We start from the raw sequence: 21,977 nt of genomic DNA on the forward strand, positions 1-21,977 counted from the left end.
TCATACTTCATTCAGATATATCCAAACTCCAGTCAGCTTGTAACAACAAACCCTTCAAAACGAAAGCGGTGACAGCGTTTAAGGTACCTGCCACCAGAGTACTGAGGGTTGAGGGCGTCCCATTGTCAGTTGCCTCGGAGACAATTTCAGATTACTTTGAAACCCGGAAATGTGGAAATGATACGAGTTCAGAGGTAGTCAAAGTGGAAGGATTAGATCAACGTGGATGCTACCTTGTCCATCTCGCTGACCACAAAGGTGAGGAAGAACAAAGGGCTATAGTACATGGTCCGCTTAAGATCCGGAGCCGTGAATTTACAGTATAAATTACTGATATGAGAAATAATGCTTGCCATGGATTGCATAGTGATGGCTTCAATAATATTGATACTACATGCATACATATAGAACAAGGCATGAAAGAAACATAATGATATATTGAATGTTTGCCTGTTTTTTTCTCAGTTGTTGAGCAGATCAGCGAGAGAGTGCATACACTTGGAGAAGCAAATATAAAAGTCTACCTCCATCACAAATGTGTCGGATGGCAGTCACCTGAGTCCACTGACACAACACCAGCTCAGATGTCAGGCGCCATACCCCTTGAAAGTATTGACCAACTTGTACCACGGTTTCTGAAGAAGTCACCCAAAGTACTCAGAAACATTCAAGAAAAACTAGGTGGTTACGGATTGTCATTAAAGTTGAATGAGTCCAACCAGTTGTTCGTATTTCGTCAAGTCGGGAGCGAGTGTGGAACTACAACTGCTGATGGAATGGATTACAAGAGTTCAGCTAGGTCGGTCATCAGTGAATTTGTTCTTCATGTTTTGGTTCAGATTCCCATGGAATTAAAGGGCAACATTGATACAATGTTAATGCAGGTCAATGTTGATGAAACAGAGGTTAGGATGTACACTGACAAGGAGGTCGTAGCAATTGTCGGCATTCCTACGAAAGCTAATGAAGTCAAGGCAGAAGTTGAGAAACATATTGCGCATGGAATATCTTCAAAAGGCCCCCCAAAACCCGAAATTGTGAAACCTTTAGTACCTCTTAAAGCCAAATTTCTTCGAGAGTGCGGTTTTAAGGAGATGATAAAACAATTCCCTGGAGTGAGTGCGAGATTTGATGCAAATGGTGTCCATCTGTCTGGTCCAGAAACCTCTGTGAAAGAAGCAACGATTAAAATGTATGAACTGGTGAATGGAACGCAAACTTCAGAGATAGAACATGTTTCCAAACAGCAACTAACTGAGCTTCAGAAGAAGGCAGTTGAGGATGATCTGAGGAACGAACTGAAGAAAATTGGCATTGTAGCATCATGGCATGCAAAAGAGTCATCACTAGAAGTAATTTCAACAACTCCAGAAAAAGTTGGACAAGTCGGTGAAATGATACTTAATACTGTGGTGGAAAGAGTTGTTCCCCTTGAAGGAAAAATGCAGTTACTAATCCAATCAGAATCGTGGGAAAGCCTACGGAAATCATTGATTTATCATTTGCCTGACACCTTCAGTATTCATAATCTCCAAGACAAGAATTATCTACTCATTGTGGGGTTAAAGGATGATGTGGAATGTGTTTATGCTGAAGTCACAATGTTTTTGTCCTCCAACACCGTAGATGAAACACGTCTCTCGTTTACTAAAGGGCAGCACAGATTCCTTCTGGCCCACTACAAAGAAGAAGTTGCAACAATTGCTAAAGATTTGAAGGACTATCATGTCCGGATTATATACCAGGAGAATGGAACCGAGTTCACTATTAATGGCTCAAAAGAAGGAATCGACAAATGCCGAAAGGAACTGACCTTCCTGGCCGACAAAGTAATGAGCCACAAGGAACTGTTACAGAAGGCTGGCATGGCCAGAATGCTCAAAACAGGACAAGGAGGACACATTATTTCTCATGTAGAAAAGGTTGAAAGATGTATCATAGAGGTTGTTAATGAAGAGAAGGGGGAGGATGAAAACAAACACGAAGGACAAGGTAATGCAGCCACTCAAGAGCCAGTATCCACCATAGTGGCTGTCTCAAACATAGCAGGTGGAAGGAAGATCTATGTAAGAGAAGGAGACATTACGACCATGAAAGTCAGTGCCATTGTCAATGCTGCTAATGAGAGATTAGATCACTGTGCAGGTCTTGCCAAAGTCATCGTTGACAAAGGTAATACTTTTTTTTTTTAAAGTAATAAATATATATTATATATATATCCAAAATGTTTCCACATTAAAACTGGATATTTTCACGGATTATGTTTACAGTTAATGAAGTGTTATACAAACGTTTTAATATGCCAAGTGCGATTTACCATCAGAATCCATAATTGGTAGAGAAGAAAATATATTTTTGAACATATTTCAGCTGGAAAAGACGTGCAAGATGAGTGTAACGGACACGTGAATTCGTATGGTGCAGTTCTGGATGGAGATGCTGTGTTGTCGAAGCCAGGAAGACTGAAAGGTAGCTGTGATTTCATTGTGCATGCAGTGGGTCCAAGATGGGAAGGAGGAAAGAAGAGAGAAAAGGAAAAATTGAAAGAAGCTGTCACCCGGAGTCTGGAGCTTACAGACAGTAGACAGGGGAGCTCTATTGCAATACCTGCTTTGAGTGCTGGAATCTTTGGATATCCCAAAGATGCTGCTACAAGGGTTATAACTACTGCAGTAAGAGACTACTTTGTGAAACATAAATCCAGTACAATCAAGGACGTTTATTTGTGTACAGTGAATGGCAAAACTGTGGACAGCTTTGTAAAATCGCTGCAAGATGTCTTAGGGGCATCAAATGTTCACATACAACCACGTTTACAAGGCGGGGCAGGTGCTCAGATGCAACAATCATCCCCCAGAACACAGAGAAGAGTTTCTGGTATGTCAACTTGAAATATAATAACCAACTGCATATGATAATATGTAAAAAGTTGAAATAGTGAATGGCATCATTATCCGAGGCCTATTTTTTCTCTGGTTTGACTACGTGGCAAGACAAGCTATGAGTGTTTGTACTGCAGTATTAGTGCTACAACTGTTTTGCACCATGGACCCAAGGCAATAACGAAGTCCCATGTTTTAATAGTTATACCACATTCATATATTTCATGCAGTTTCTATTTATTCATTGTAGCTCTATCAGATGTGAAGTGTGGGTATAAAGTAAAGCTGGTTGAAGGAAGCATTGCTGAACAAAAGGTATAAACACCATGAAACCTTTATTCACCTGTATCATCTTAGCATTCATGTGTATCATGCCAAACGTTATGAAAGATGATGACAAACGATGATGTATAATTTCGTTGAATGTTTCTGTAAATATAGAGGTGTCAATGTAGATTGTGTGTTAGTCAGGGCTTCAAATATGTATTTTGATAACAAATAAAAATCGCACATTCGAAAATGGTAATGTTTACTGATACAGTACAATTTCAAGTTATTTGTAACAGGTGCGCTAATTCCCTGTTATGTAGATAAGAAAAACATTTTCGGAACCTAATTCATCAGGCTGTGGTTTACAGTATCAGTTTATACACCATTTTTCTTGTATGTTGCTATTAATACTGTGAGAGCAGGAATGACTAGACAAGACAAATAATGAAGCCTGTCCAAATAATAATCCATTTTCTTTATGTATATTGTGATAGGTCTGGGAAGAATTCAGATTCACTTTTGTAAATATTTTGTAAACATTTTGTAAACACCTATACACACGAGAACATATACATGTATTTTGTGTTTTTCAGGTAGATGTTATCGTCAACACAACGAACAAGGAATTGAATTTACAAAATGCAGGGCCAGTTTCGACAGCCATTCTTGAAGTCGCTGGTCCAGAGTTATTGTCTGCCTGCAGGATATACCCACAAGGCATTAACCCTGGTTCAATTGTTGTCACACCTGGTTTCAAACTGAAGTGCAAAAAGGTGTATCATGTTTGTATGAAGACATCCACACCCCTGCGAATGCCCTTTCTTCGTCAACAAACACCAAATACAACTGTAAAAAAGGTAAAGCTGTACTTGAGGTAAAGGTAAAGGTAAAATGATTAATGTTAACGTGATGGATATCTGTCCATTAAAATGAATAGCATTCATGTTGATGTGTGAAAGTGTGTACTTTCAAAAGGCATGATCGAAGTTTGACCAAACTTAGTATACAGGTGTATGATCGCAAGAGCAGGGTTTGAATCAAATAAAATGCCCCTGCCACCTGAAATACCCAAATGTGTCTCGAAATAAAATAATTGTGAAAGTTTGACCTTCATATCTTGTGCCTTGACAGAGAAGCATATAGATCGGTAATCCATATATCTATAAGCCCTAACTGTATTACTGCATTGATAAATATTCGGGTATGGGCTATCAACTACAGTTAGAGTACTCCCATAAAACCCAGGTACAGAAAAAAAGGCACCTGCAGTGACCAAAAGAAAGCACCATTTCAGAACTGTTGGTGATGCATACATTATTTTACCATCTCTTATTCTAATTGCGCACCTACTGTCGTTGTTTTTTTTATCTTTGAAATAGATGTATTCAAAGTTGATTATGCTGGAAAAAGCTTTGCCAAATGACATCATGGCAGGTGGCATTATGAACAGTTTTCTGGAACTTCGTGTTCATTCTGTTGATATATATTATATAAATGTCCTCGTCAAAAAAATATCTTCCCCAATATCACTATCTGTATGTGGGTTTCAATTGAAATAGAAATCTCTTTTGCAGGCTGTGGCAGACATAGTTAAGGAATGCTTAACAACTGCTGACAGACACAACTGTTCCAGCATCGCAATGCCAGCACTTGGTACAGGGATTGGAGGATATTCTCGAGATCTGGTAGCCGAGGCTATGTTATCAACCATACACGACTTCTGGTCACAGTGCCCGAATACATCCCTCACAGACATAAGAGTCATCCTGTATCCCAGGGATAGGGAGAACATACAGGTTTGGTGTATTTCTTTACACATCATCTTTTTTATATCTTTTCATTACAGACACATATGCCCCGTTCATGAATGTCAATTGCAAATATCAAAGACTGGATTATCAGGCCGAGATTCGATTATTTACAGACAGTCGTCATACAGCTGAAATATTGCTGGATACGGCGTTAAACAAAAAAAACCAAAACTAATACCTATGCCAGGCAAGGTTTCACCTATTATGTAAAAGTCTTCAATAAAATATTCATTATATAATCTAGGGCGTTAAATCAAGCTTTTTAACCGTATACATAAGGTATGCTAACTACCAGGTTCATGTCTTGATTTGTTACTTTTGGCACATAATGATGACTATTAAAACGAGCTGTACGATTGTTATAAGCCGTATATGTAAACCTCATGTGATGCAAAAGTTGTCCCAAAGCAAGTTTATCTTGTGTTCCAAAAGAATATGAGCAGAAAGGAATTTTACCGAAGACCAGAAATTGAAGGATTAGAAAACATTGAAAAACTTTTTTTGTCATGTAACTGTCATGATATCAGCAGACCATATCAGGTGTCACACAGACACCCTAGGGAGTGCAGAGACAGAAACGTCAGTAACGTGGGTATGATCCACGGACATTACAAGTCGTTGAATGCTTTTCTGAGGCAAACGGATCCATTCTTCATGAAGTGCGGCTTCAAGTCCAGGGAGATTTCGAACTGGGAGATCACGATGTCTGATTTTCCGGCCAAGAATGTCCCAGAGATGCTCAATCGGATTAAGATCCGGACTACAGGCCGGCCAAGGAAGATTGGCAATAGCTTCTTGACGCAAATAAGGCAAAACTGCCCGAGATCTGTGTGGTCTAGCATTGTCGTCGATGTAAACAGGTCTTGTCTGAAGAGGATGGTTGTCTAAATGAGGGACTACCACTGGTTGAAGAACGGCATCTTGGTATTGTTGGCCATTCAGGTTTCCACGAATTGTCACCAGCGGAAGTTTGCAGCTGAAGGAAACACAACCCCATATCATGACAGACCCCCCGCCACATGCTATGGTCTTCTGGATATTCCTTGGTGCAAAACGAGTGTTATGTTGCCTCCAAACGCGTATTCGACCATCAACAGTTCGTAGCACCATTCGACACTCGTCAGACCAATGGATCCTTCTCCAGTTGGCCAAGTTCCATCGACTACGGGCACGACACCATATCAGACGATTCCGCTTGTGCTTTCAGTCAGTTGAGGACGTTTTACTGGTCTTCTGGCGTTATAACCAGGCGACGCCTTACGGTCATCGTCGAGAGTCTGTGATGGGTAATCCACTGCAGTCTTAAATCTGTTGAAGTGGCAAATGGATTTCATCTGACTATCCTGAAAAGACGTCTATCCTCTCTGTTAGAGGTCTTTCTTGGCCTACCAGACCTATGCCTGTCATTGGCATCATTGGATTGACCATGTTTGACAATCAAACGAGTGATAACACTGTGATGACGACCCATTTGTCTTGCAAAGGCCCTGCATGACATGCCAGCATTTGACATGCCTATCACCTGCCATCTTTCAGCGTTCGTTAACTTTCTCCTCACCATGGCTGATTTTCAACCTCTATTGGAAGGGGAATCTCACACAGGAGCAAAATGCAACCACGTGTCTGAAACTTGAATTTCACTATTTATAGGTTAGGGGAACTGCAGCAACACGAAAGGCACGCTTTTCTTGTGGTATCTGGACAAACTTGGGTTCACGAAACTATGGAAGCCTAATTCAGTCATACATCATCATATTTCGTATTTCTGATTCCCACACGTGAAATCAAGAGACTGTGAATATGGTGGCGCTTAATTTTTGTGCATGTGTATACATGATGAATCTATTATTGGGAACCTATTGCTACCATCAAATAATAAATTCATGACACCGAGTAGTTATAAAATATGTATTGAACCTTTCCCCTGTGGCTATCTGTTCTTGTATTTTTGCATTTTTCATCTCCTCATCCAGAGCCTTTATCGTAACTTTGTGTTGTAAGGTTCTTCCCTCTACTCACTCATTCCCCATCCCACCCCCGTGACATTGTAAATGCCCCACCCTCACCCCTCAACCACATATACCCCTCCACCACATATATTTCTATTTATATTGTTTTGTGATTTTGTGTATTGGTATTGACCCCAACAGCTGAGTTTGATCGCAAACAAATGTAGTGGTAATACTGTTATGTAAATGGCTAGTCATTTAACACTGATATATAACCAAACACTGTTCAAAGGCAGTCCCAAGACCACGCCAACTCACTCAAACGATTAGGCTGAATCATAAACTTCAGCAAAATTTAATAATCAGGAATCTTTCAAACTGATGAAAAGCCTGAAAATGAACATTATATAATTAAATATATCATATAAGTCACCAATTTTCGAATTGTCACAAAGTACCTTTGGTCAAGGCCTGAATTAACCACCATGGTATGGTTACGTTTATGGTTTCGATTATTGCTACAGTGAAATCGCTTCACAACCTTATCACAGCTCATGAAAAAGTCATTATATTATCTGGTGATATAGCTTCTATTAAACTCGAACCCTGTCTCTTTTGTTTGGCTGTACAATTTAATTGTCCAAACATTTTACTCATGACAATTGTGATACATTTAATAACACTTAAATAGAAGCGACAAAAGCCTGTCTATTACTACAAGAAATTGTACGATTCCGACTTTCCTCTGCACTTGCCGTGTGACAAGGTCAAGCCATTTGAACACCTTCTGTTAATAGCAATGGAAATAGAATCACTTTGATAGTGATTCATAAAACACATGCTCATGTTATAGTCGGAATCGTGCTTTCTATTGGATACGGAAATGGTTGTGTCGCTTTATTTGTATAAACACAGTTAAGAGTGTATTTACAATTACACTACTTTGATTGTAATTTGAAATTGTCTGGCATCTCATGGCTGCGATTATAAATTTGTCATTGACCTTTTGTTTCAAACTTGTGCTGTGTTAGGGATGTGTTTGGGAAGTCATGTCCTGAAACTAAAAGTTCATATGACATGTTTTGGGGGGAGCTAGAGATATGGGACTACATTAGACAACAAATATAAAAATGAATAAAGAACAGCTGTTACCTTATTTTGTAAAGTCAAACGGGTTTATTTTTCTGATGGCATTCAGGAAAAAATTGTGATGGGTTTGCTTCTGGTTTTGCATAAAATGCAAACACCTTAAAGTGAGTAAGTTTGTTTTATTTGGGCTGTAAACACCTTTCGGGTTATTATTTATTGATTGATTGATTGTTTAACGCCGCACTCAGCAATTTTCTAGCTATATGACGGCGGTCTGTAAATAATCGAGTCTGGACCAGACAATCCAAGGATTGATATCATGAGCATCCATCCATGCAATTGGGATACGATGACATTTCAAGTTATTAAATTTGTATTATATGGGCAGTAACCTTTCCAGATAACCTTTTTGAATGTTACTGACAACATGTTTCACACTGTTCACAGTGTTTGTTTATATGATTTTGACTTTAACTTGTGAACTTAAATATTTTATGCATGTTACAAATAATAAATATTCTTCCAGTCATCGATATAAGGCATGGGTGTGATTTTAGAATATCATTAAAATATGCACCCAAACGATTGAGAGAACCCGAAACAGCAAAGAAAACACTGTAAGTATTGGGTAGAATGATTTTAAAGATACAAGAGCTAGTTTAGCAAACTTTCACTTCTCATGTTCAAGAACACTAAATAAGGTGAGCTGTACCTCCGGCATGTTGCTGATTAATTTAGAAGAATTAATGGTATCGTCTAAATGTACACCAGACCTGGGTTACTTTGAGGATTTGTAGATCTAACACCACCATGACATCACAGAATGTGTTGAAGTTTCTAATCAGAATCACTTATATTGATAACACAGGTGTTTAAGGATCAAGCCCAGCAAATGAAAACGGATGGACAACGAACTTCAGGTGAGTTGTACTTCTGTCTCTGTTCGGTGAGCGCAACTGAGGTTGTTGTAGTCTCCATAAGTACATACATGTGTACCAGATATGTCGATACTGAATATCAGCTTGCATGAACGTGGTCTCATGCCTTCCAATGATTGTGATAAGAGCCGACGAAGATGGCGATTGCATGATAACATTGTGACCTTGGTTATCATTGTTTATTATTTGTCGGAGATAACTGAGTCAGCCACTTACTTGTCTGTCCCAAACTCAAGTGCGAACAGTCCAGTGTAATGTATATATGCTTGTTGCAATGTAAAACAGAATGAACCCATATACTAATGAAGGAATAATCATGTTTCAGATTCTGGGAGGAGGGTGATCTTATCACGTGGATCAATTACCAGATTTAAGGTAAAAAACACACACACACCAAAAAAACCCAAACAAGTACACACATTTAGATAAGTTAAAACTATTGAATACGTTGATAATATTTTATATGACCTATGTCTAGCACATATAAATGTATATTTTGCAATTTACCCCTCAGGCAGACGTTATTGTGAATCCAACGGACCGAGAACTCAATCTTTCAAGAGGTAAACTGTCTAAAGCTATATCAGATGCTGCTGGTCCGGCTTTGGAAGCTGAATGTCGAAGGAAATATCCAAATGGAACTTACAGTTTGGCAGTTACATCAGCTGGTCTTCTACAGGCGTCTGAAATCTACCATGTTGTCATACCACCGTGGAACAAAGCTCGAGGCGAAGAGGTAGTTAAATGAAAGTTTTACTGTCATATTTAAAATGTGAACAGTCATGCTATATTTCTTCCAAAAGTGCATTTTCCTGCTCACGTAACAGCACGTGAAGGCTGACTAAATAGTCATTTTATAAATTGACTGCAAACATTTATTTGAAGAGAAGAAATTATAAAAAAAATCAAAAGGGCTTAACGAATTCAGAATAGACTAATTATGTTGGGAATAGAAGAAGGTAAATGTGATCATTGTTGAGCTAATCACAGACTTCACTGTAATCACACATTGTGGTGATAATTAATTGTTATCTACCTGATTCTGCATTAACAACCAGAGACTAAAAATCACTAATGAGGAGAAGAAACAACAGACTCGGTGATATAGTTTACTGGGATGCAATAGTTTAATTAGAAATTAATTGGAAGCCAGACAGTGCACTGCAGTATGGATACGTCACGACGAGCATTAGATGAATTAAGTCTTTTTCTCTTGTCTGTATTATGTGTAGAACTTAGCAATTGTAATACACGAACGGGTTATCTCATTCGTCACATATGCAATCACAGGTGTATTCCCAAATAGAAACTGACCAGCTCAATGAAAGAGCATTTAGAAGCATCTTAATCATTTAGCTAGATGCTTGCATTTTTTCTGAAGGTGATAGTGACAAATCGGAAGCATATATGATTAGCGTCACATAACATAAAATGCAAACAAAATGTCTGGAACTTGTGGACGTTGGTCACAAATAAAAGTATATCTTGAAAGGAAAGGAGGGAGTGATATTGTTGACAGTGACGTAGCATGTAATTCGTTACTTGTACTTGGTATCTGTGGTATCTCTAGAATCTACACCGTGCTGTAACTCTCTGCCTGGAGGAAGCTGACAAGAGCAAGCTCACGAGTCTGTTATTCCCAACACTGGGAATAGGATTGTCCGGATATGATAAAGATGTATCTGCCAGAATCATGTTCACAGCAATAGATGACTTCTGGAGAAACCACCCTGACACCACGCTTATTGATATCAAGATTGTCATATATGACAAAGACAATGATGTGGCAAAGGTAGGAGACAGTACCACGATTTGGAGTCTAATCAAGAAAATATTGCAATAATCATTGATAACTTTAAAAATTGACTAAGACTATTCAAATAATTAACAACAGAATTACCATACACGTATGGTTAATGAAAGGCTAATAATTTTCGGCTAATAATATTGATCTGTTTTATGTAGTCACACATGTAGAGAACATTGCAATGATTTCATTTTTCAGGTATTTGAAAAACAGAGTGGATCATTTTATGGCATACCGACCTCAAGCCGAAGAGGTCGACAACTGAAAACAGACAACAAAAGCACAGGTTCTCTCTTTTTCTTATACTCTTTATGTTTCTGAAAGCTGCAGATATACCCCTGCTAAGTAATACTCACCTTGATTGTAATCATACCCAACCTTTCACTTGCATGATAAGAACATGTAGATCCCAGCCGCCAAGTGACTGATTTAGCTTATCATGAATAAAATGAAATGTATACTAAGCAATTGCATCATCCGTATGTGTATATAATAGATGTTTTCTTATATAATTAGTTTATCAACACCTTCTATTAATTCATTCAACAGAAGAGCCATTTGATGTAAGTGGAGGTATTACATTTGGCAACATCCACTTCACCCTGAAGCATGGGGATCTTTTGAAAGAAAACGTGGACTGTATCATAAATAGTGTGGATTCACAGTTTAATCTTAAGAAAGGTAATTCCCACTTCAAATATTTGTGTCACCTGGTCAGTATCTTTTTACCAATATATACTACTCGAAACCAGTTAAAGAACACTCGCAATTGGAACTCTGTGTGTTGCCATAACCACCAGTCATGACAAATTAAATACAGTCATATGAAAAAAACCCGGATGTTCTTTAACCTTTTTGGGGAAATATATATATAAAATGTCAACGCCTGAGAATTCAGAACCAGTCTCCATTATCAGCCGAAACAGATTCCATGACGTAAAAGACGTAAAAGGCAAAATAGTGGTGAAAGGATCATTGAGAATCAATGATTGTACCAGGTGTTCACGAAAAGGGTAAGCATGTTCTACCCAAACTGAACCACAATTTTGGATAGGAGAAAAAGACAAATGTTATCGAAAAAGATAAATTGTACACACAAACGCACGCGCACACGCACGGACACACACACACACACACACACACACACACACACACACACACACACACACACACACACACACACACACACACACACACACACACATAGGGGATATCAAATGGTCGGTCCCTAAGTCTTGCACATAGACATTTTGATGAGTTATCTAAAATGGAAGTGATGTCATCAGACCAGATGACCATGTGACATTCCTGTGAAGTGAGCTATAATTTATGTAACATACCTACTTACAGGAACAATTAATCAAGTTCTCTTGCGAAAGTATGCAGCTGTAGGAACAGATAACAGAACACAGAAAGGTGAGCTGAAACTGTTAGTTAAGGAACTGGAGAAGTTATACACATGCCTATAATTCAATTCCACTCGTGAATAATATATTTTACCAATATTGAGGATTTTAAATTTCAGCCAACGTTCCAAACGTACAGCTTCAGTGTATTTTATCATAGAGTTGGGGTTCGTTTTCAGGGCATGCTCTGGAAAACCTGGTATAACATACATGACAATTTGGGGAGTAGATAATTACAAGGAAATTGAATCTGTCCATTTGTTAGGCTATAAGCAGTTTTTAGGTGTTAAAGCTCCCACATACTGTCCGTGGTGAATGTGGACGATATCCTTTATATATCTCAATTTATCAACACGGCATTTCATATTGGTGTACGATTTTAAATATGCCCGATTCCCGTTACCCTAAAAGAGCTACAATATGTTGTTTCTTGAAGCATCTAATGGTAAATGTAATTGGGTGTCTAAAATCAAGTTGCTCTTGTATAAATTTGAGTTTGGTTATGTTTGGGAAAATCAGGGTATTGATTCCCCAAACTTGTTTATTACTGAATTTGTATCACGTCTAAAATGTATTTATGAACAGGATTGGCATTCAGCAATTTTTTAAAAGCTCTAAAATGTGTTTTTATTCATTATTTAAAATGTCATTTTGTGTTGAACCATATATATCTGCTGTAACTATTGGTAAATTTAGATAGGCAATAGCTCGTTTTCGTTGCAGTTCGCATACCTTATATATTGAAACGGGAAGATATAACTATGTACCTAGAACCCTGAGGATTTGTAAATTATGTATATTTGGTTATGTGGAAAATGAATACCACTTTTTGTTAATTTGCAAAGCCTATGATAATTTAAGACAACAAGATATTCATGAAAAGTTTTATGTCCATCCTACCCTGGATATATTTAAGATGTTAATGTCTGACTGTAACCAAACTACAATTCGAATTACCACAATGTATTTGTATTATGCCTTTATCTACCGTGAGTCAATAATTAATACTGTGGACCAATATATGTACCATGGGCCGTTGGCCTAAACATGTACGAAATAAAGAAACTTGAACAAGTTATAATGTACATTATTTGCATTCAGCTTGATTGTACACCCCTGAAAATGCATGACTGGCTGTATTTTTTCAAAGAAAAACTATAAGCGCTTATTTGGCGAAGCGCGAAAGTTGGAAAGAATGTTGTGAATAGGTTGAAAATATCATGGCCGACAAAATTGCCTTTTTTGATATGACAGTCACTTTCCTTTCTCTTGGCAGTACACGATGTATTTTGGATATGCAAAAATCAGTATTACATCATAAACAGATATGCACACATATCCATTTGATTACAAAGGCTGTGTAGAAAAGGTTTTATATGCTAAACCATGAAGATTGATCGGTATTGCATCATCTGCCGGACTAAACATTTTGTCCCAAATGGTTTCGACATATTCCACTTCACACCAGAAATGAATATTTGTAAGCATGGCTTATGGTAATCTACTTATACCAGCAAACAACCATGGAAGAGATGTGTCATGTGAATTTGAATCCGGGTTTTCAAAACCTTTTTCGCAATTGTTGATATGAATGTACATTCTCATTACGTTTTTCTACAGAAAAAGATCTCCGTTCCAAAGGTTTAACAGTGTCTCAAGTAGCAGGAGCGACATTCAACACTGTTATCCATTACGACCCCTTTCACTTCAAGCATGACGTTAAAGCCATTCTGAAAGCCTGCATCAAACAGGCAGATAAAATGCACTGTTCATCTGTGGCTCTTCCAGCTCTTGGACAAGGTAAGCATTGTGTTGTGACAAGGTAAAGATTGCATAAGTTAAATAAAGGGGGAACTAGTGGCCCAGTCGTCAAGGGTACCGCAATTCGCCATTCAGACTAGCATCCCTCAGAGGTAACAGAAACCTGTGATCGTGGGTTCGAACCGAGATTCGCCTTAATTATTTTTCTTGGTTTGTCAGCATTCTGCCTGTGCTTTTTGGGTTTCACAAAAGAGGTCAACCTCAAAGATCTGTAGCTCAAATGTAATTTTTTTAATGCAATATAAAAAGTATAAAATTCATATTAAAATGGTTTACTTTCTCTTTTCATTATGTCCGTATGGATTTTTTCTCCACAACATTGAAAATATGACATATCTGAAACTGTAGCTACTTATTAATAGTGATATGAGCTGTAATGCAAGAGTAAAGATATGCAAATTTAAGCAGTCATCCATTGATTTGAACTTTGAAAGAGCACTGAAAAGTTTGTTGCATGGAAAACTTTTGGACTTTTATCCAACAGTGTATTTTTCAAATGCTCTTGCACAGAATCAATATTATGCGTGTGTACACAAAGTGAACTATTTTTAACAATTATAACACTTTACGTAGGTCCTTTCGGGGGAGTTCCGGAACATCTACTGATGGACTATCTTTATGATGAATTGCAAGACTTGTCTAACTTGAAGTATGTCACAGAAGTACGACTCGTCCTTTACGAACCAGACATGTATAATCGATTCAACGACCTACTGGCATCTCTGCTGAACAGACGAGGAATAGCAAAGAAGCCTTTCTTTGGTGACAAGCATAAAGGTACGATGATTGATATAGAAACATGGTTTATCTCTTTCGGCTGCTTCGGGGGGCTAGGGGGGCCCAGTCGTCTAAGGCGCCGCGATTCGGTGTGCAGAGTAGCGTCCCTTGGGCACGCCAGAAACCTATGATTGTGGGTTCGAATCCCGGTTCGCCCAGATTATGTTTCTAGGTTTGTCAGCACCATACCCGTGCTCGTGGGTTTCATCGAAGTGGTAAACGTCAGAGACCTGCATCACTTCGGACTTTCCGGAAATGCCACATTAAGCTGACACGTCGTGATATTACTGGGAAACTGTTAAAAGCGGCGTTAAACCCAACTCACTCACTTCGGCTGCTTCATGTTTACATCGCCTTCGTCCTCCCGTATGTTAAGCTGTATGGGTAATGTTTTGAACGTATTAACCAAAATACTGGCTATAACGTGTGTTTGAAAGCTTTTCTTAAAATGTACAACATGACCTTGAACCACATGTTGTCGTGTAGGCCACGGAGGTGCGAGGCCAAAAACACAACCTGGAAACTGTCAAACTGAGTCACGACTCCACTATGTCGCCGAACACCTTCCTGCTGATGGGGTAGAAGTGGAAATCTTCTCTGATAGCAAAACATGTATACAGTCTGCAAAGCAGAAATTGGAGAATGCTTGTAGCAAAGAGTTCGATGACCAACCTGTTGAACACGACACAATACGGACGTTGGATGAAGAAAAGGTAGTTCTCTTTGCCAATATATTGAATTCTGTATCTCTCTTTTTCTAGTTCAAAAAGGTCCATTTTCTGATTACATTCCTAAAGTAGAATCAAGTTTTAAGACGGCATTTCGTCTTATTATTACAAATTATGTATTAAGGATGCATGTAATCGTATTAAAGGTTGTGACACACCCGAGCTCTCGGAAGGATGTCTGCCTCAACTCCAACTACTTCACGTGTTTCATCAAAACTTTGGTTCATTTCTTTTACAAACCATTTTTTAAAGATTTCTTTATTGAAACCCATTGTATGAATCAATTATATTTTCTAAAGAACACGATGCCTTATTAAATAGGATGTAATGTTCACGAACAGATTCAGTTATTAGAGCTGATAACGGACCGTGTTGTATCTTATGCAGATCTTGAGACTACAGAGCATCGCAAGGCAGCGTGGAGTTTCCATAGACATCAACACACGTTTAGGTAGAATTAGATTACAGGTGAGCTGTTATAACCGTTACTCATATGTATGCCTTGGCATCTTCTTAAACACAATGTTTTTCCACCAAAGCAGTTCTGAATAATTGCTGTAACAAAGTTAATATGAATTAACACTGAATGTCGGGGATGTCATTGCTTGAATGTTTCCTATTCCAGGGTTTAAAGGAAGACGTAGCTGCCATGAGCAAATCTGTATACGAACTATGTCTAGAACAAAAGGATGAAGAGCATGCAGAAGCAGTTGGAGCCTGTGTGCAGTGGTACTACATGGACATCCTGAATAATGGGGACGAGGAGCTGGTGGCATATGACCAGAATACAAACAAACTCATTGAGAAAACATTTAGAGGCATTGAAGAAACCCATGAACTTGAAGATACTGAAGGGGTGAAATACATTATAGACTTTAAGGACATGGTTGAATACAGAGAAGATGATAAAAGTACCAAGGTCATCGTTGTCAGGAAGGATCTCATCCAAGGTATGTGTTCACACACTATACTGTACATGTAACCAACATGTAATCTGATTAGTGTTAACGTTTCAGATTCCAGTAGTGTAAAAGGCAAAACAGCATTCAATTATATGAATGGATCACTGGAAAACACAAAAACTAATTAGTCGAAGTTAATCTCTCGTAAACCAGTCCACTGTCAAAGAAAATGTGAGTAGCACTGCCAAATAATGCGAAAACATGCAAGTGTCAAAGTATAATAAAACTTGACCTCGGCAACAAAATCCACAGTTTTCGATCTTGCTTATACTTCTGCCTTTGTAACCTTTCACAAATATAAAATGAGTTTCGTCCATTTACACAGGTAGCAGCTGCAATTTACCCTCACATATTGTTATGAAGAATTCTCCTTTGATACATTTAATTCACTATACCTCGAAATAATATCTCATAAATAATGTCCATGTATTTGAAAAAAATACCAATGTAAATATATGGCTGTTTGTAAATCTGTAATGGAAAGGCACAAGACGTGTAAAACGATATAAATGTATAACTAGAAAACATAAAACTAATTAATCTAAGTTAATCTCCCGTAAAACAGCCCATTGTCAAAAATAAAGTGTGTAACACTGCTAAATGTTGTGAAAACATGCCAGTGTCAAGGCATAATCAAACTTTACCACTGGCAACAAATTCCACAGTTTTCGATCTTATTTATAATTCTTCTGCCTATGTGACCTTTCAGAAATATAAAATGAGTTATGTGCATTTTGTAAATTTGTCCATTTACAAAGGTAGCAGGTGAACATTATCCCCAAATATGATAATGTAGAACTATCCTTTAATACATTAAGTTCAATCTGCCTGTAAAGAATCTCTCATACAAAATGTCCATATATTTGAATTTCTTTTTACCAATGTAAATATATGTCTGTTTGTAAATACATGTGCGCACGATGTGTACCAAGTATGTAAACGAACTACTCCGCGTATTTTAAGTGTTACGTGTTTTCTGTGGCTAGCTGCGGAGTTCGATCCTCCACACCACTGGGAGCCGATGGGTGCCAGTGAGAATCTAAATGTCTGCAGAATGAGTCCAGATAATGCGGAATACCGAAGTGTAGCTGGGTCATTTTCAAGTGCAAACAGAACGATAATCAAAGTGAGTATTTTACCACGTTATGTAAAGGAATAACAGTAAACGTAGATAATCCATGCAGACAATGGAGTGAAAAGTACAACCGCCTCATTGTATTGTGAGTGTGTATGGTTTTACGCAGCTTTTAGTAATATTCCAGCAATATCATGGCGGGGTCACAAGAAATGGGCTTCACATATTGTACCCATGTCGGTGTTCGAACCCGGGCCTTTGGGGTGACGAGCGAACGCTTTAACCACAAGGCTACCGCACCCCAGCGTTCAGATATTTGTATTTTAGATTTTTGTGTTTCTGCTTCTCTTGAACCTTAGCATATAGTCTTTGACTGGCTAGTAAACAGTTGCAATGTCCCAATCCATTTATTCATTTCAAATGGTGCATTTAACGCTTGAAGTCTATTCACGTACGCTTAAGAAAGTATTATTTCTTACTGTGATATTGCATTCCCATGTATTTTATGCTTTGCTGTCAGATCGAGCGTGTCCAGAACAAGTCCCTGTATAAACAGTACATGGCCAAGAAGGAAGAGTTCAGAGGGAGACATTCCACGATAAAGCAGGAGAGACAACTGTGGCACGGAACAGCTACCGCTGCCATACCCTCCATCAACAGCTATGGCTTCAACAGGAGCTACTGTGGCAAACATGGTAAAGGGATGTTGTCGTTTATGCGTTATAAGTTCGATTGTTTAGTGGACAGGTACAAATTGGATACAATAAAATCATATTGAAACCAAGCCACAATAAAGTGATTTTGACATATTGGCCATTAAATATTTGAAATTTGATATCTCAATAAAGTAGCTTTCAATGTATCACACCCAATGCATGGAAACAAACTACCCATTTATGTTCTGTACATACCCTATTCGGCTTTGTAGAGGAGCAACTGTAATTTGCAGTTCATCCCAATTATTAAAGTTTGTTTTATTCTGGTGCTTGATGCGTAATATCGATGAAATATCTTTTTACCAGTCCCATTGCTACTTGTTCCATATTGTATGGTTGGTATGATGCAAGGGGTTATAGTACTTGAGATTACAGTCGTAACTTATTTTTCAAACTTTTTCTTGACTTGGTTCAGTATCTTCAGTGGCTTCATGATATCCAGTTAAAGTAAGGCAGTGTTTTATAACATGTAAGAAAGAACCAGACCTGCCAAATTGTCTACACAACATGTCTTAATGGTACATCTGTTGTTTGATGATGTCCGACTGGGAACCATTAAGACATATAATGTCATAAAGGCCTGGAATTATTTCTAAATTGCTTTCAACGTTATCTATGGTACTTCCATTCACTTCTTTAATAAGGATGCTGCTGTTGATTTCGAAAATGTATGCTGATGATCACAAGTTATAAATTATAGTAATGATCTGCAGACATGCATACATGAAGGGAGTTATAATTTTTCAGCGGTTGCCTATGGCAACGGTGTCTACTTTGCCGTCAACGTCAACTATTCAACACAAGACAAATACTCTCGTCCCGACCCTGCTGGCAACAAGTACATTTACCTTGTCGATGTTTTGACTGGGGAGTACACTTTGGGCAAGTCTGGGATGAGGGTTCCTCCTCCGGTAGATCCGGCCACTCCTGCAGTTCTCTATGATTCTGTTGTGGAAAACATCCACACACCAGGAATGTTTGTCATCTTTAATGACACACAGGCATATCCAAAGTACCTAATTACATATAAATGAAAACGGTACAGACATGTAGCAAGCATTCTCATTCTTATGGAGTGAATTTGATCAGACGCATTCAATTCAATTTCAAAGTTAGAACTTGCTTGATAAAGGTGTTAGGATCTACACCGAAACGTCGCACTAATTGTAATAAAGAAGTTGTTCATCCATAGAACTCGTCTTACTTCTAGGTAAGATGTTGAAGGTTCACTTTACTGCAATCGACAAGTGGTTAGGTTTCTGACAACCTATCAATGTTTGTTTTGGAATATGTAAAATGTATTTTTAGTGTATTAACAATGTATGTGGTTAATATTTGCGTGTATCGTTGTATACTTCCACTTGTTATGAATATTATTTTAAGAACAAGAGCCCCTGACGAAACTTTCAGGGTAGTATTGTGCATATTTTATGAGGTACATACCTCGGCAATTCTTTTTGTACGTCAGATCTTTTGCACATTTTTGCAACGAATGATGGCACCTTTAGAAGTTTCAGTTCGATTTTCAAAATGGCCTCTTCGGCAGATATATTGAAAACAACACTAAATGACCATTACTGCGTTGTTGTTTCAGTCAAAAGTAATATAATTTCATTTTTGTTTACATAGTTGAGTGGTTCAACATATTTGTTCCATGTTTGTCATTTTGTGTAGTTGGATATCGATTTGACCTTTTAACTTCGATCATGCTTTTAGCTTCTTTAAAAATGCACTTAAACATGCACGTTCCTGTTTATGAAGATGCCCTATTTTGTTCAAATCATTTTGAGTTTATCGTTAGTTTTATGAAATGCAAGAACTGTTAACAATAAAAAAATACAAAATAATAATAAAAATCACGGCATTGAATGATAATTAAGTATAAGTATAATATTCCGTTAATTCCATATTTCAGATTTCATAATACATGCTTGTTATCGGTCAATATTACAAGTTAAATTATGCTTACAAAGTTCTGAAGTTACATTTTCTCAACATTTGTTCTATCACCAAACTTGTATAGGTCTAACTTAGTCAGTGGTGAAGGTCACGGAGAAGAAGGCGATTTAGCTGCTTCCCTTTTTGTATTTAATGGAACCTTTCTACTCCCTGAATTCTTTTCTCGTACACAGCTTAGGAAATACTCTGATACTTAATGTTGATGCTTGTAACCATTATGGGGGTTAAACTGAAAGAGTATATGTAAAACAAATTAAATGTTAAATGACACCAGAAAAACATATCCCCTTAGATGGGATATACATGTAGGTGTCAGCGTTGTTTCAGATTTCATTTTTAATATATGTTATTTTATTGTTCATATAGTTGACTGCATACAGTCGTCCAACGGTAAATATGGCATTATAATCATGGAAGTTAAAACCATAATTATATATAGAATTGGAGAATGCCAATATATTTAGTGTTGTAGAAAAGGATATTAGTAACATAAAACTAATTTGTTTGTAATTTTAAGTAAGTGAATGATTCTCTGCGTGAGACTTACATGTGAAAACAACTGAGATAAATGCAATCGGTCTGTTGATTTCGAAGAGGGAATCATCTCCAAAAGATTTACTACAAAATAAATATGGCATTGTAACCAGGGCATTGGAACGTTTGTTCTGAAAAGCATTGGCATTGGCATTGGCATTGGCATTGGCATTGGCATTAAAACCAGGGAATTATGCACTGCGGACCAGTATAACCATGTAGAACTGTGTTACGTTCATTGTTGCAACATGGCTGAAATTTCGATTCTTGTTTCATAATTGTGTGTTAGTTCTCTGTATCCAGGTGAGTAACTGTGCCGTAGAACTATTATTTCCATTTTTTGAAATTCTAAAATATATTTTTTGCAATTCGTCTTCCGTTGTTATTTCGGGATCTAATCGAGATACGAAATATAACATCAAATATCGTGTCAGCTAAATTTTCATTAATATTTCAAAAGTTCCTGAAACCTTTAGCTCCGATTCCAGCATTTGGTTTTGTAACGTAAATTCTAGTGTAGGTTTCAGTGAGAACATAACTGCAATCCAGGATTTGTTTTTGTATTTCTTCTTTTACACATATTACCCGGTAACCATTAAAAGCGCGCAAAGAATTTTAATAATCATGTGCTTAATCAAGGACATATTTCTGACTCTTCTAATGTATAGGTTGTGGTTTTGACAAAGAAGATTTTCTTCTTTACCTTTATGAATTCCTTATACTTTTACATTTATTCTTGTAATAATTGGAAGGATATTTGTGCACCAAAGTATTCAACCAAATGAAGCTGTTTAGCCTCTACGGCCTCCACATTGCTGTTTATATCAATGACTCATTTTAGCTTTTAAAATATTTCAAATATTTTGTCTTAGTTTATGAAATATGCATAAACGGTAATGTAACTTTATTAAGATATAGATGAATAAAACCATTATTTTGTAACCGTCTGTACACGGTATTTTTCATTGTATTTGTATGATAATGTCCAGAAGCAAAGGATGTGCTGGTGTCAATACGGTGACGTCATTACACATTGCGTCAATCATAATGTCTCTGTGATGTGTACAAAATGTGAATTCATTATTACACGTTGACATCGTTCATCTTCGTTTATACTGAACTGTGGTGAAACTCATATATAGCTTCTTCAAGAATTGTGATATCTTTCGATTGTTCGATCCCCATGTCGCTTTATACCAACAGATGTTAAAAGGTGGTACTTGTTGTTACCCTACATGGCGTTCGGCATTTAG

At 37.6% G+C, this 21,977-nt stretch overlaps 1 protein-coding gene across 2 annotated transcripts in view; it reads left to right on the top strand.

The window, feature by feature from the left end:
- LOC124141206 (protein mono-ADP-ribosyltransferase PARP14-like) overlaps positions 1 to 21,671 on the top strand; it is a 39,504-nt gene extending 17,833 nt beyond the window's left edge. The window contains exons 6-26 of one of the 2 annotated variants that reach the window (XM_048393331.1): positions 16 to 258; positions 466 to 2,172; positions 2,371 to 2,877; positions 3,133 to 3,197; positions 3,746 to 4,009; positions 4,712 to 4,948; positions 8,870 to 8,921; positions 9,265 to 9,314; positions 9,454 to 9,675; positions 10,510 to 10,731; positions 10,945 to 11,032; positions 11,296 to 11,427; positions 12,097 to 12,162; positions 13,773 to 13,952; positions 14,547 to 14,750; positions 15,237 to 15,463; positions 15,866 to 15,946; positions 16,104 to 16,428; positions 17,427 to 17,566; positions 18,036 to 18,210; positions 18,979 to 21,671. In XM_048393331.1, the coding sequence (XP_048249288.1) occupies positions 16 to 258; positions 466 to 2,172; positions 2,371 to 2,877; positions 3,133 to 3,197; positions 3,746 to 4,009; positions 4,712 to 4,948; positions 8,870 to 8,921; positions 9,265 to 9,314; positions 9,454 to 9,675; positions 10,510 to 10,731; positions 10,945 to 11,032; positions 11,296 to 11,427; positions 12,097 to 12,162; positions 13,773 to 13,952; positions 14,547 to 14,750; positions 15,237 to 15,463; positions 15,866 to 15,946; positions 16,104 to 16,428; positions 17,427 to 17,566; positions 18,036 to 18,210; positions 18,979 to 19,265 (5,474 nt within the window). In that variant the 3' untranslated portion in view covers positions 19,266 to 21,671. The remainder of the gene's footprint in view (positions 1 to 15; positions 259 to 465; positions 2,173 to 2,370; positions 2,878 to 3,132; positions 3,198 to 3,745; positions 4,010 to 4,711; positions 4,949 to 8,869; positions 8,922 to 9,264; positions 9,315 to 9,453; positions 9,676 to 10,509; positions 10,732 to 10,944; positions 11,033 to 11,295; positions 11,428 to 12,096; positions 12,163 to 13,772; positions 13,953 to 14,546; positions 14,751 to 15,236; positions 15,464 to 15,865; positions 15,947 to 16,103; positions 16,429 to 17,426; positions 17,567 to 18,035; positions 18,211 to 18,978) is intronic. The other variant, XM_046509141.2, reaches the window with a different exon arrangement.
- Positions 21,672 to 21,977: the final 306 nt, after the last annotated feature.

This window comes from Haliotis rufescens, unplaced genomic scaffold (assembly GCF_023055435.1).
Source record: "Haliotis rufescens isolate VD_foot unplaced genomic scaffold, xgHalRufe1.0.p SCAF_12, whole genome shotgun sequence".
In the NCBI taxonomy this organism is placed as follows: domain Eukaryota; kingdom Metazoa; phylum Mollusca; class Gastropoda; order Lepetellida; family Haliotidae; genus Haliotis; species Haliotis rufescens.